The sequence below is a fragment of the Rutidosis leptorrhynchoides genome, unplaced genomic scaffold (genome assembly GCF_046630445.1).
Source record: "Rutidosis leptorrhynchoides isolate AG116_Rl617_1_P2 unplaced genomic scaffold, CSIRO_AGI_Rlap_v1 contig88, whole genome shotgun sequence".
In the NCBI taxonomy this organism is placed as follows: domain Eukaryota; kingdom Viridiplantae; phylum Streptophyta; class Magnoliopsida; order Asterales; family Asteraceae; genus Rutidosis; species Rutidosis leptorrhynchoides.
In genome coordinates, this window is record NW_027266880.1 from 76,756 (window position 1) to 91,125 (window position 14,370).

The 14,370-nt window shown below is 35.4% G+C and overlaps 3 protein-coding genes across 3 annotated transcripts; 2 read left to right on the forward strand and 1 right to left on the reverse strand.

Annotated features, from left to right (window-relative positions):
• The first annotated feature begins 5,642 nt into the window (after positions 1 to 5,642).
• Positions 5,643 to 6,923, forward strand: LOC139885222 (probable adenylate kinase 7, mitochondrial). The gene is made up of 4 exons (XM_071869157.1): positions 5,643 to 5,978; positions 6,076 to 6,216; positions 6,356 to 6,529; positions 6,783 to 6,923. Exons 1-4 carry the CDS (start codon positions 5,643 to 5,645, stop codon positions 6,921 to 6,923), a joined length of 792 nt encoding a protein of 263 aa, XP_071725258.1.
• Positions 6,924 to 8,375: 1,452 nt separating this feature from the next.
• LOC139885223 (transcription termination factor MTERF15, mitochondrial-like) lies at positions 8,376 to 9,602 on the forward strand. Its single transcript, XM_071869158.1, has one exon. The coding sequence runs from the start codon at positions 8,376 to 8,378 to the stop codon at positions 9,600 to 9,602; it is 1,227 nt and encodes a 408-aa protein (XP_071725259.1).
• A 348-nt stretch (positions 9,603 to 9,950) lies between these two features.
• On the reverse strand, positions 9,951 to 13,127 carry LOC139885224 (uncharacterized). Its single transcript, XM_071869159.1, has 7 exons — positions 12,474 to 13,127; positions 11,956 to 12,335; positions 11,283 to 11,775; positions 11,028 to 11,201; positions 10,614 to 10,808; positions 10,383 to 10,496; positions 9,951 to 10,295 (listed from the first exon to the last, which is right to left on the reverse strand). Exons 1-7 carry the CDS (start codon positions 13,125 to 13,127, stop codon positions 9,951 to 9,953), a joined length of 2,355 nt encoding a protein of 784 aa, XP_071725260.1.
• Between the last annotated feature and the right edge of the window lie 1,243 nt (positions 13,128 to 14,370).

Below are 14,370 nucleotides of genomic sequence, written 5' to 3' on the forward strand. Positions count from 1 at the left end.
TTGGACTGGCAACTTCATATTCAACTTCAGACCAAATATGACCTATGAATATCTCAGATTCATCTTCTCATAATGGAGAACACATTCGGCTTATTAACCGAATTAAATTGCTTAATGGAACTCACATAATATTTGGTCAAATTTGGTTTGACCCAACTTTCTCCAACAATCCCTCACATGAATGTGAAATTAACACGACTTAATGCAGACACGAGAGAGTTTGCAAAAATATGACGCCGGAGAGGTGGACTACGCCTTGAACCTTATGTTGTGAATAATATCGGATACACCCGCCGATTAGTGAGCGCGATGTCTTGAACTATTCGGCTTTTTATGTATACCAAAATACTATTACACACGCCATACTCTTTGACAACTTACTTGTTCCAAACGTTGTGTCATAAGCCCTTGACACTCTTGGACTTCCCGAGCAATAGTAGGAATCAGCCTATCAATTTCCATAAAAGCGCTCCACTCCGTTGCCCGTGTAGGTGACCTCTTGTCAAGAACACTGTTCACAATGTCCTTCTTATTCTAACTTAAGCAAGATACAAGAGTCATTAAAAGCTTTTGCTTATCCTGACATAAATCTTAATGATTTATATTACTATATTGTAGTTTTCAAAACTATGGCATACGCATTGTTACAGCAACACATAAATAGGAAGAGGAGATAAACTCTGCCACAATGCTCGTAGATTCTCAAAAACTTTGTTTTCCCTTTGAACAAAGATATGGGGATCTCCCATCTACAAGGTTGGGTTTACCGTGAATCAAGGTAATAGGCTTTATTCACATTTCTTTCAACGTTGCATAGATCAATTCCCTTTTCAACTCTTAACGAGTGTGGATCCACTAAGTTATCTCTGATTTCAAAAATCAACTAGATAACTCTTCGAAAAAGAGATTGTCTAACCATGTGCCTCATTCGGATGTGTCTAAACTTTCTTTTATTCATTGTTATTTCAGTTTACCCGAATTCAGCTATGCTTTCAGCTTGCCGAACTTAGCTATTTTGTAACAATGAAAAATAATGGATGGCACTAGTTTACACTTCTAGAAATATCCTTAAGGAAATTTGAAGTTTTGCCTCACTTCCCGAAACTATAACAAATTGTCAACTCAGTTTCAACACTTTGTTATACAAGTTCCTTTTAAGGATTTTCTCACGACACTTAGCACTTCTCAAGTGAAATACATTACCACTCATGGCTAATGTCTCTATTTCACCACTATCCAATTGACATCTATGTACTCCTCAAGTACGTGTAGATATATATCAAGAATGTGAAGTGCATATATAGTGTTTAGAATATCTGTGATTTTTTAAGACTTTACCCTAGAGCTCTTCAAGCTCTCTACTCGACTTGCTAGTAAAGCTATTCAAGTTTATAAAATACACTAGCAACACACTAGTCTTTAACATTTCGTGAGATACAACAAGTTGTCAATTACTCGCACGTGCTCTAGTTGTTGTACTCATTTCTCGAAATTCTCACAAGACTCCCACCATTGTCCATTAATATTTCCACTAGACTGATCTCATCTCTACACACTATGTAAGATGTCTCAACAAAATGAATCTTGTTATAAATCCGGATGATTTAGTTACCTAGGATATGTCAGTCTTACTCCATGTCTCATATTTCCAAGATTTTGGACAATATTATTTTAAGTGGACTAAATAATATTCATATTACTCCATAATAGATATATCATCCAAATAAAATCACCCAATGACATAATTCGTGCCTTCAACAAAAACACACTCATCACATTTAATGATTTCAAACCCATGTGTCACAATGGTTTGATCAAACTCACATGTCATTGTTCATCGTGCTTGTTCAAGTCCACACATCGACTTTACAAGACGAACAACCCTCTACCATATTGGGTACAACAAAACCTTTCGACTATCTCATGTAAATCTCCTCTCCGAGATTATCATACATGAATCATAGCATTCAATTCTCACATCCTCAATTTATACTTGCTCTCAAAACATGCCAAATTTATCCGAAATAGGATATTTTTGACCAAAAATAGCATATAACTTTCCAACAAAAATATTTAGTAATATATATCATACTAACTTTCCACAATCGCATACTTACAACCTCCTTTAAAAATTATTACGAATTTAATAAGACTTTCATACGAAATAATAATATCCATAAATCATTTGAACGTGTAATATTTCTTATTGTTATATACATAACCTCATAATCGAATTTCTCAAATTTAAACCATCTAGATGAAGTCATTCACCACCACGTTAATATTAATGTTAACTATAACATCATCGGTTATTATCTATTTCCCCAACTTGAGATATCGACTTATATATGTATGAAATAATCAAAGAGCTCATGTATATTATTGAATCTACTTAATTATTACAATTAAGTTGCTACTTAACAGAATTATAAATTGCATGATATTGATGTGAGTTCATTACTTCTACCATTTTAAGGTTTGAGAATATATTTAGTCAAAAATAAATAAATTAATAAATAAATAAGGTTGAGTATACTATATATATAATATCACCCTTTCACAAAGTCAACGATGGGTTTGTTGCTTTATCCTTTTCCAAAAATCGCTTAATTTCTTTGTTACTCTAGCCAAATACCAGCAATTTGGGACCATGATATTTACCATCTAGAATTATTTAGCCTAGCTATTTGAATATTTTACATATTTAATTGTTAGTCTAAAAAAATTATATTTTAATTACGTAACAAATTAACACCATGCATGCTATTTCTCCATAGTTTTAAATTCATGACAGACAAATACAAAATAAATTAGTTTAGAGGCTGGTTAGGATTTTATCCGAAATTGTTGGTAAATTGACACGATTCAAGGAACGATCGTTCCTCCTGTATCGGAAAAGAAATATATGTCAGTACTTGATCAGTATGAAGCTATTCCAGTAATTACTTTGCTCGAAAGATTAATGACAAATTTTGTTTCAGACTTAGCGATGTCATGAGTTGGTGACCTACTACTTACTATATATATTCCTTTGTATATATGCATGTCATTTTATTTTTCTTGATAAATTATATATGCATGTCATTAAATTAAATTAGCTTAATTAGTATGGTTTATACATGCGTCAAAGCCCTTGAACGTTCGTTGTATATATATAAAATCTTTAATTATTTTTGTTTTTATCTAGGAAAATTAAAACCCTACCCCAAAAGAGGAAAAATAATTATGACATCGACAACAAGTTGCTATCTTATCTATAAACTGTGAATTATTAATTTGGTTCTTAACTCTAGCACACTGTGGAGTGATGTGCTTTTTAGATATTTTCAAAGATATGTCCTGAGATTATATATATTAAATTATATATATTATTGTTGTAAACGTAATTGTCTTTTGATGATTCAGCTTCCACACGGAGAATTGAAAATTGCGTTTAAGTTGCTTTCTAACACTTAAAGTTGTTGAATATATAGGTCAAGATTTTTGAAAAGGGCATGCATAGACGTCCTGAATAGATTCTAGTCGAATCAAGAATGCATTAACAGTTGGGACGAGTGATTAATCTCACGACTGTCGGTTGTGTCATGAATTTAAATTAAAAAAGCTATATAAAGAAACATTATATCATATATTCATTGATGATATTTTTTAAAATATAATATATGGCCCGACCTTTAGACTTCTGTTTGAGATCGGCTTGATCAAGAACCAAACATAAACATATACTAGAATAATTGAAAAATTGACGCCAATGACTGTCGGTAAGAGATGAAAAGATATTTCACACATTTGATTGCATAAATTAGCCGGCAGTGTTACTAAATACACAGCAAAGTGGCTCAAAGCATGCACATCATGGAGACAAAAATATTAAAATACCCTTAATTTATAAATATTCTCATCATTTTGAGGGGTATTTTGATTATTTCGCACTCGTAATATTAGCGCCCATAGCCATGATCCCAATGAAGGTGGCTAATGTTGGAAAACACGTGGGAGATGCATATGCGGCTGGGCCGGGTGCCCTTTTTTCAAGAGTAAAACTATAACATGGTCACGGTCCGATTAAACTGGTTCCGAATCGGAATCGAATCGGATCCGAATCATAATTGAATCGAGTCAAAATCGAACCGAACGATCACGCAATTTCGAAATCGAATCGAAATTTAAATTTTACGGTTTTCATTCTGATTTTTATTGTTAAAAAATTATATGAAATTGAACCGAAACCTCATAAAAGCGAGCCGGAATCTCCCATTTTCGGAAAAAAATTATATGAAATTTAAGAACATTAAAGCCCGTTCTAAAATTGGAATCTGCCGAACCGGACCGTGAAAAATGTATCCAGTAATCTGTAGCAATTAAAATATAAACAAAAATGTAAAAAGTTTAAGACAAATTATCAAGTGCATCGGCAAATTGTCATTAACAAATGGAAACTATAGCATTTCACAATCAGTGTGAGAACGATAGATAATATGTAAATAAAAAATGGTGGGAGCACTGATTGGTCACTAAAGACGCCAAACACTCCACTGCTTTTTCAAGTCTCAATCTATATGGTTTAGGCCTCATATTCTTTGCTCTGATCTTTTTGTAATATCTTTAAGAATAGTCTACATCTTATTTAACTTGTTTTTTTTATTTGATTTTATTATTAATTTTATACAGTAGGAGACTGTCTTATTTAGATCATACATACATATACATATATATATATATCATCTTGGGGGAATTGAGTCAGTATATTTTCGTAGGTTTATTATGTACAAGTACAATCGCTTTAATTTTCTATTGTTTGATCTCTTAAATATATTGAATATAAAATAGTCTAAGGTCCAATCCCCAACCTATGCAAATGATAAAATAATTGTGATTAATTTTCTAACACTTCGTACGTTACAATTGGAACGATGAATTAGCCTCATGACTATCAGCTATGAGATACCGCCATACCGAGAGGCCTAAAATTGCATTAAACTGATTTTTGTGGTTGGTTTTTTTGTCAATTCTTAAAATAACCGATAGTTTTGTAATGAGTTTATTGATTTTGTTTTGGGCCAAACTGAAACAAAGTAGACCATGATGGGCTTTTTCAAGAAACAGAAACAGTGTTAATGGCCTTGGCCCGACTATAGGAAGGTTCCTAATTATAGCTATGCTCTAAGATCCCGTTTATTTCGACTTTTAAAATGATTTGGTTATTTTTTAAAATTAAAAAAATAAAAAATATATAAAAATTACTTTTCAAAAATAATCGATAAATCAAACTAACTAAGCGAAGATGGACTTCGGGGTGTAAAAGAAATGTAAAAATATGGTAGATAGGGATGTATCGATGTACATGCTCTAAGACTGTTTATAGAAAGGTTCTACGTAGAAGCCATTTGACCTTAAAAACAAAAAAACGTGCGGAGTGTGTACACCACGAACATAACCAAGACTTTGATTAACCGCCCAGCCAATCATATACAAAGACGTGTAAATTTCCCGAAACTCACTGGCATAATCGTAAATAAAACATCCCCGAAAGTGAATTCCGAAACTACCCCTTTCGTTTAGTGCCTTAAACCCTTCTTCTTCCCCACAACAAACATTCTCTCTCTTCCTTCCTCACTCTACACTCACAGCCACCACGAACAATGGCGCTGACGGCTGGAATCCGTCGACTGAGATCAACCGGAGCGGCCCATCTGAGCCGTTGCCGAAGCTATGGATCGGCGGCGGCCGCCGTGGACTACGAATACTATGACTATTCCAGCGAGGAGGAAGAAAATCAGCTCCATGTGCTCGGGAGTCGAGCCGAGCCAGGTACGACGGCGCCGGAGAAGGGAGTGAAATGGGTTTTGATCGGTGAACCACGAACTAAGAAGCATGTGTATGCTGAAAACCTCTCGAAGATTCTAGAAGTTCCTTACATTTCCATGGGATCACTCGTTCGACAAGAACTAAACCCTAAGTCTTCTCTCTACAAAGAGGTACTTAATTTACCTAATTTGAATTTAGGGGTTTTGTTTGTTCTTGATTTTGAAGAAATGTAAGTGATTAAAAATTGTGACTTTGTTTTGGTTTTAGATTGCAAAGTCTGTGAATGAAGGGAACCTCGTGACAGAGAATATTATGTTTGCGTTATTGTCCAAGAGGTTAGAAGAAGGACTCTACAGAGGCGAGAATGGTTTCATCTTGGATGGCATTCCTCGTACCAGACTTCAAGCTGTAAGTAAATTATAAATTCGTGGTGTTTCGTGTTTGGTAATGTCGAAAATCGAAACTTTAGTCTGGTATGTTGTGTTTGAAAACAAATTGGGTTTGTTTTGTTTTGTTTATTTATTGCTTGCCGCATTCATTTTTGCAGGAGATACTTGATCAAATTACTGATGTTGATCTAGTTGTGAATTTCAAGTGCTCTGGAAAAGAAAGCTTGTCGAACAATAGTTTGGGTGCTGAATTTCTCGACACGAGTAATTCCAGGTTTAGAACTGAAGCAGGAAGTGCATTGAAGGAGAAATTCGGCCGCTATACAGAGCAGGTATTCAAACTCCTTTCGCTATGGGCAGAATTTCGCACCTCAATTATTCCATATAGTAGTTGCTAGTTGAGTTTTTCGAAATTATTCCATATAGTCGACTCCACTCGGTGGAATTGAGGCTTGTGGTTATTATTGTTGTTGTAGTGTACTAGTGTCTGTATTGAAAGTTAGCTCCTCTTGTGTTGTTGAATGATATTTTTTCGAATTTGCATAATCTCAGTTGTAAATCTACGATTTTTGTTCTTTCTTTCAGAGCAAGGAATTGGAAGAGTACTATAGGAGGCAGAAGAAAATTCTAGACTTCCAAGTGACTGGTGCTCCTGGAGAAACTTGGCAAAGATTGTTGACTGCATTATTTCTCCAGAGCAGGAATTCTATCGTTTCGCCTGCTTGATTTTATCTTTTGCAAGACTTGTATTCCAATTTTCCGGCAATTGTATAGATATATATAGAGTGCGAGTGATAGAGTGAGATGAAATTCTTGGCTAGAGTCCAAGCTGAGTTTTTGAAAATTTTGATTTGTGTGAGAAATTATCATGTTACCTTATGAACTTTATTGTTTCCAATAGAATATTAAGTTTTTAGCAGATGTGATCTGACTTTCCATGTAAAATTCAGACGTTGATACTTGGTAGACGATATGTGTAAGGCGTGGCTGAAAGTGTCTGTTTCGAAAGATTATGGGCCAAATTAGAACTTTTTCCAAAAATGAACAGCAATTACGTACGTCCTCAGAGACAGAGGTCGGGTAGTTAAAAATGTTACCGAGTTGTAGGCTAGTTGAAAATGTTATCGAGTTGTAGACTAGTTGAACATTTTACCTAGTTGTAGGCTAGTTGAAAGTGTTAACGAGTTGTAGGCTAGTTATAAATGTAACCGAGTTGTAGGCTGGTTGAAAATGTTACCGAGTTGTAGACTGGTTGAAAATTTTACCTAGTTTTAGGCTAGTTGAAAGTGTTATCGAGTTGTAGGCTAGTTGAAAATGCAACCGAGTTGTAGTCAAGTTGTAGGCTAGTTGAAAATGTTACTGAGTTGTAGACTGGTTGAAAATTTTACCTAGTTGTAGGCTAGTTGAAAGTGTTATCGAGTTCTACGCTAGTTGAAAATTTAACCGAGTTGTAGGCTAGTTAGAAGTGTTACCGAGTTGTAGGCTAGTTGATAATTTACCTAGTTGTTGGCTAGTTGAAAGTTTTAACGAGTTGTAGGCTAGCTCAAAATGTAACCGAGTTGTAGGCTAGCTGATAATTTTACCTACTTGTAGGCTAGTTGAAAATGTAACCGAGTTGTATGCTAGTTGAAAATGTTACAGAGTTGTAGGCTAGTTGATAATTTTACAGTAAATTCAATAATTTATTCCACGCAGTTTTTGACGCAGGATACGGTAAATTCATTCCAGTTGACATATTTACCCTTCTCTCATTTACTTGCTTGAAATCAAAATCGGATGGTAATTTTAAGTATTCAAGGGGAATAAGGTCAGTTTAAATTGCCATTTGAATTTAACCGAGTTACAGTAACTACTTGTTCATTTTAACCACTTGGGTTAATCTATCTGTGGATAAATTGTTCATTTTTAAAATCTTAAGGGCTCAATAGTTCATTGTTTTTAATATGAAGGGGTAAATAAAACTTATTCCAAAAAAACAGGCAATCCCGTTCATCACAATACAAGAAGTGAGAGCGAGAGACCGATAGAAATTGGGAATTTAGGGTTCTTGTCAGCGAGCGTACAAAATCGACGAAGCTGAAGTCTCGATTTTGGAGGATTTTTCTTGCTGTATTCATCATATGTGTAAGTGGGTATATCATCCCTAAACCCAGTAATCTTCTTCTTCATTGATTGTTCATGTTTCGTTTTGCATGTAAAACTCTGCTGCATATTCAAATTCAATGTAGAAGCAATGCATTATTAGATACAAATGCAAGTTTCATTCGCTGCCTCCAAACAGTTGCTCGTTCAGATTTGAGCTCAGAATCACTGGAAAGACAGTCTCTTACAGTTTCTTATCTGGTTAGCTCATGTGGGCTATCATTGGAAAAGGCTATTTCAGCTTCTAAATTGATGAAAATCAAAACCACAGAGAGATCAAATGCAGTTATCGATCTCTTAACCTGTCATGGCTTCACTAAATCCGACATTACCACCTTGGTTTATAGGTTCCCACGGGTTATCACTTTTGATCCAGTGAAAATTATTAAACCCAAGATTGAGTATTTTGAATCTCTAGGTTTTGTAGGACCTGAACTGCCTAAACTCGTCTGCTCAAATGTTCAGATTCTGCATTGTAGTTTAAACAAGCAGATTATACCCTTGTTTGATTTATTAAGAGGGTATGTTAAAACCAAGGAGAATCTACACTGTGCGTTAAAAAGGTTTATGAGTATCCGCACCGGGAATCAGGTTACCTGCAATCTGGTTTCCTGCAATCTGGAGAAAGTTTTTAAACCCAATATAAAGACTTTGATCACACTCGGCGTATCAGATGAACATATTGGGAAGGTTATCATGTTGGAGCCCAGGTTGTTGTATTCTCCGGTCGACGAATTCGTAAAAGTGGCTGACAAAATTATCAGAATGGGTTTTGAACCATCGAATATGTCTTTCCTTATGGCCGTACGATCAATGACATGTTTAGGCAAGGGGAAATGGGAGAAGAAGAAAGATTTACTCATTAGCTTTGGTTGGTCTGAGAAAGAATTTGGTTTAGCATTTCGAAAGCAAACAATGATCATGCTTTGTTCAGAGGATAAGATAAGGGCCATGATGGATTGTTTGGTGAACAAGTTGGATTTGAAGCCTTCTGATGTTGCAAATTGCCCGAATCTTTTTCTGTGTAGTTTGGAGAAGAAAATTATGCCAAGATATTCGCTTATTGTAGGTTTGAAGTCCCGCGGATTGAAATTGAACAACTTGCCCCTGATCTGGATATTAAGTATTGAAAAAAAGAGATTTGAGAGCATGTTTGTGACCCCATTCATAAAAGAGGCACCGGACCTGATCCTGGTATATCAATGTCAGGTTATGGAAAAACAAGGATTGGGGAAGCAACACCATAGTTCTTTGAACATTTGAGGTTCAAATACTCTTTAATCTTTACGACTTATGATTTGATTTCATTCGCACCGTAATGCTTCCATGTAGCTGATATTGCAATTTGGAGGATTTGGACATTCTATTATGATGTTTCTAGATATGGTTATTCTAGTTGGGTTAACATTTTCTCATCTGTCTGTCTAAGTTATTAGCTTTTGTCAAAAGTTTAAGAAATATTTGACAACTCCAGACTGTGTTGGAAGAGCTGGTGATTGTAAGGCAATACCTTTTGTAAATTGACCGAGTCACTATGAAATACTATTGTTTACCTGTTTTATACAAAATTGTACGTATACAATGGATGTCATTATAATTCACTCAACATAGTTACTCGCTGTTTATCCATACATCTCGAAGGAGTTTGTATCTGATTGCATTATGATTATCAGTTTCCTTTAATCTCAACCTTGGCTTTACTGCTACTACTGATGAAGACTGAGACGTACCGGTGAAGATCGACTCCATCGGAAAATTCAACTCATCAAGCTCGTCGTCACTGGTGTACGACTTTTCGTCAACTGAGGATCCACTTCGCCTCAACAACATGTTACCCCCACCATCTCCCCCGATGAAACAAGCTATCGAAGAAACCGAAAGTGGCCGATAGACCGGAGCAGCCGCAATGCATGGAAAATTTGTGACGGTACTGTCCTCCTCAGCTTCCAAAACGCCCTGATTAAAGGAAGAAGAGCATGGTCAATTATTATTTTTGTTGTTATTATTAGTAGTAGTAGTATTATTTAAACTTGAAGAACTAACCTGGGATTCTAGAATTTCAAGGATATTATGTGGGAGTGGATCAGGACAGAACTCGTCTGGAACAAACTTGTGTAGAACCCTCTTGATCAATGGTGCACCTAATACAGGGCATACCTTTTTTTTTGGAAATAATAAAAATCTTTTTACTATGTGAAAAAAGACAGCTAAGAGAAATATCTTAATTAGTTTTTTTTTTTTTTTTTGAAGTTTCTTAATTAGTTTTTTAATTACCTCTTTCCTGACGGATGTATTTAAGAGCAAGTCCTTTGGAAGCATCATTAGATCACTCAAAGCATTAAGGAGATGGAAAGATTTGAATGATGAATCTTCTCTTTCATCATTGTATCCATATTCATTTCCATCTTTATTCGAATCATCATCATCCAATCCAAAAAGATTGGTCAGCCATCTAGACCAGTTACCAATCTGACAACACAACACAAGTGAGAAAGAAAAGTAATTTCACAAATGATAGTTTTTACAATGAAACAGTCTTGGCGCAACTTCTTTGTACCCTCCAAGGCTGCTTACTACGAGTCTACGACATCCTTTCACATACCCCTAAAGCGGAGAGCTTAGCGTATTGGGGTTTTTCATTTTTCATAGTTTTTACAATGAAATTGAAGTAGCGTCTTTTGTACTTACTGCATTTTTCAATTGTGCGCCTGCTCCAAAGCTGAATTTCTCAGCTGGAATGGGTAGAACCTTTGAATCAGTAATGGGGTCAGATACAGGATCAGTCGGAATCTCATCGGAAGATTGACGGAGAATTGCATTGAACATAGCCACATCTAATCTAGCTACACATTGTTCCATTATCTGCACACATTGTTAAAAAGATGAATATATAGGATTTTGGCAAATAAAACGGTGAGGGTTGGAAAGAACAATTTAAAGTACCAATTTCGCGAGCATGGGCAAACACCCGCACTCATGTCCTGCGGCACGAACATGACATATTCTTTCGAAAGCGTCCTTGAAAGCCTTGTTCCATATTTCCACGGATAAGTTGTTCCCTCGGCTTAGATTTCCAGAAGAAGTTGATTTCTTTTTAGAATATTTCTTCCGACGAGAACTAATGACTCCGCCATCGGTTTCTTTTGTAGGAGAAGATTGCATAGGCGGAGTGAGAGTCTGCCACCAGATGGACTCGACAATACGTGTGAAGATCCAAGATTCGATCATTTCTAGTGAAGATGTAAATGTGTGAGAGTCCTCCCAGTTATCGGAACTTGTTTTTCTAGTACAGGAAGTGGAACATGTCTCGTTCTTTTCCTTCACCTCTCTATTCCTGTTTATCGTCGGCCGACAAGAAATCGGTAGCTCCGGTCCCTCTGTGCTTTGGCTTATAATTGCTCTCAGCACAACACAATTTGATAACCAAAATGTCAACCTGTAATCAGAAGAAACATAGCATAGACTTGTACAGAACCATTTTGGATATTTTAAAGTATGACTATTATCAGATTGTTTTCTAAAATATAGGGACTTTTTTTTGTGTATTATTGGAATTATAAAAGAAATGGAAGCTCAAGAAAAAATGGATAAACAATGTGTAAAGAACTAGAAGTACCTCGTTACATCATTTCCACAGGCCTTTGCAGCAAGAACAAGTCCCGAGACGACGTTTCTTGCTGCACAAGCTTTCCTAGGTTGTAAACTTTCTTTACAAGCATAAAAGTAAAGCCTAGAAAGGCGACGAGCTGGAGCGTGTATCCTACTGATAGAATTCCCATGCTCAGCCGATATCGAGTAAATAGCTGCCTCGATCGCAGCAGCTTCTCTCAGTTCACTCTCCAGCATCTTTACCTTGTGTTCCAAGTTTTCTATTTTACTTTCCGTTGAGGAATTTCTAGGAAATGTATTCTTAGCGTCTTTTCTTTCGTTAGTTCTAAGGAAACCTGAAATAACACGATAATTTTGCAGAACATCCTTCTCTTCTGCATGACCATTCTGTATTTTAAGGACAATCGTTAGTTAAGACTATCTAGAATTCAACAAGTATCTCAAGAAAATACTTAGCTTCACTGGTTTCAACAATGTATCAATTTGGTCCTTAAATTTATAGAAGTTTCATTTTTTGACATGTACCTGTATACTGGTAGACTCGAAGATTGTGGAGGAAGCAACAGTGGTAGATGAGTTGGATGAATCATCATCATCCAAGATAGAACCACACTCAACTTCCTCAGCATACTCTTTGTTTACTAAATTCGAGACAATGTCGTTTGATCCGTTCTTACTTGAAGATCTACAAACAGCTGGTTGGATTTTAAGATATAGAACAGGCTGAATCTTACTGAAATTCCTCTTGCAATTCATAGGAACATGAATTATTCTCGGCACATTCTGGATATTACCGTATTCGGCCAAATCTACGGCGCTGTTTGCGAGCAACTGAGATTTATTATTATCTCTTCTAGGCTCATACAAGCTGAATTCCAGCAAATTCTTCTGGAATGTGACGTCGCCTCTACTGATATCCTTGCCTTTCGTTTTAAGAAAAGTTGCACGAAACCTAAAAGACTCTTTGAATTCAATTTTGCCAATTGAAGGGACAGCAATTTTTGTAGATCCAGATTTCTTACGTTCTCCATTATTCTCCCATTGGATGAAAACAGATTGTAGGGTTTTCAATGACTGTGTCGGAGGCCATGGCTTAATCTCTTGAATGTCGATCAGATAATCCACATGATTTATCGATGAGCCATTTTTTTTCTTATTCGCAATCGGACCAAGAACCATTGTCACACAAATCTGCAAAAGCTTTAATCTGGTTATAAAAAGCAGACAGCTTCTTCAAGTAACTTGTACTGCAAGTTTTACATTCAGGAAAATCCAAAATTAAAGCATTTAGATGGAAAGAAAATGTAGCTTAAAAACAGAACTAGAGCAACAAATTAGATGACGACTTCACTAAAGGAGAAGCTTATTATTGTACCTTTTTCGATATAGAAAGGTCATAAAACGCTGAGTTTTCTTAGAGACTGGCATTGTTTTGGAGCTGAGAGTTTGTCTTGTGACAGCCAGTGAGAGGGAGAGATAGATATAGAGAGGTTATAATGAGTGACTTAGAGGGAAGAAAATCTACTATAATTAGAAATGTTTTTTTATTATTTCAAATTGCTTACTTTTAAGTAAACAACACAAATCAAAATCACAATTATTGATTAGTAGTGATTAATTAGTTTGAGTTTATCAGGAGAAGGAGAGATGTCAACATCTAATACTTGCTATTGTAGTTGACAACATATCGGAAAATATTACAATGGTATTTGTATATGTTGTTAGCAATAATGACGGCGCGTGTAATTCGACACTGATCGTTGAGAGTTATTGAGTAATTAACGACCGGTTCAGGTAGTAGTATTTGAGTATTTCTACCCAATTCAACCACATAATATGTGTGGTAAAAAAGCCTATTGCTTGGGTGTACGTAGTCGGGAATGACGGATCTTGAAAGATAAATTTAGTGAAAATGGTAAAATCTTTTATCTTCATATATAGCCTAAACCAGCGATCATTGATTGAATTTAGGTTACTGATTTTAGGGTTCGTATTTTGATTCCATTTCTTCAAAAAAATCTCAGTGTTTTCTTGATAAATGAGTAAATTTCTTAAAATCTTCATCGATGAGTATTATCCTACGTACATCCATTAATAATAAAGAGACATCTTTATTATAAATGAGGTAATTTTATTAGTTACATTATTATGAGTGACAGAGTAAAATGACATATTCGGATGAAAAGCTAATCCTCAAAATTAGGGACTGAAGTATGAAAAATCGTAAGTATATGTTGCGGTAACATCTTCCTTAATTCGACTACCATGCATATATATATAATCGATAATAATAATTAAAGTTCGACTACCATCCTTATATATATATAGTCGGTAATAATAATTAAAGAGAGACTAGTTTCAACTTGCATTCTTTCTAACTTCCCTCTTGATAATTTTAAGCTAAGAATGTTTAACGTTAACT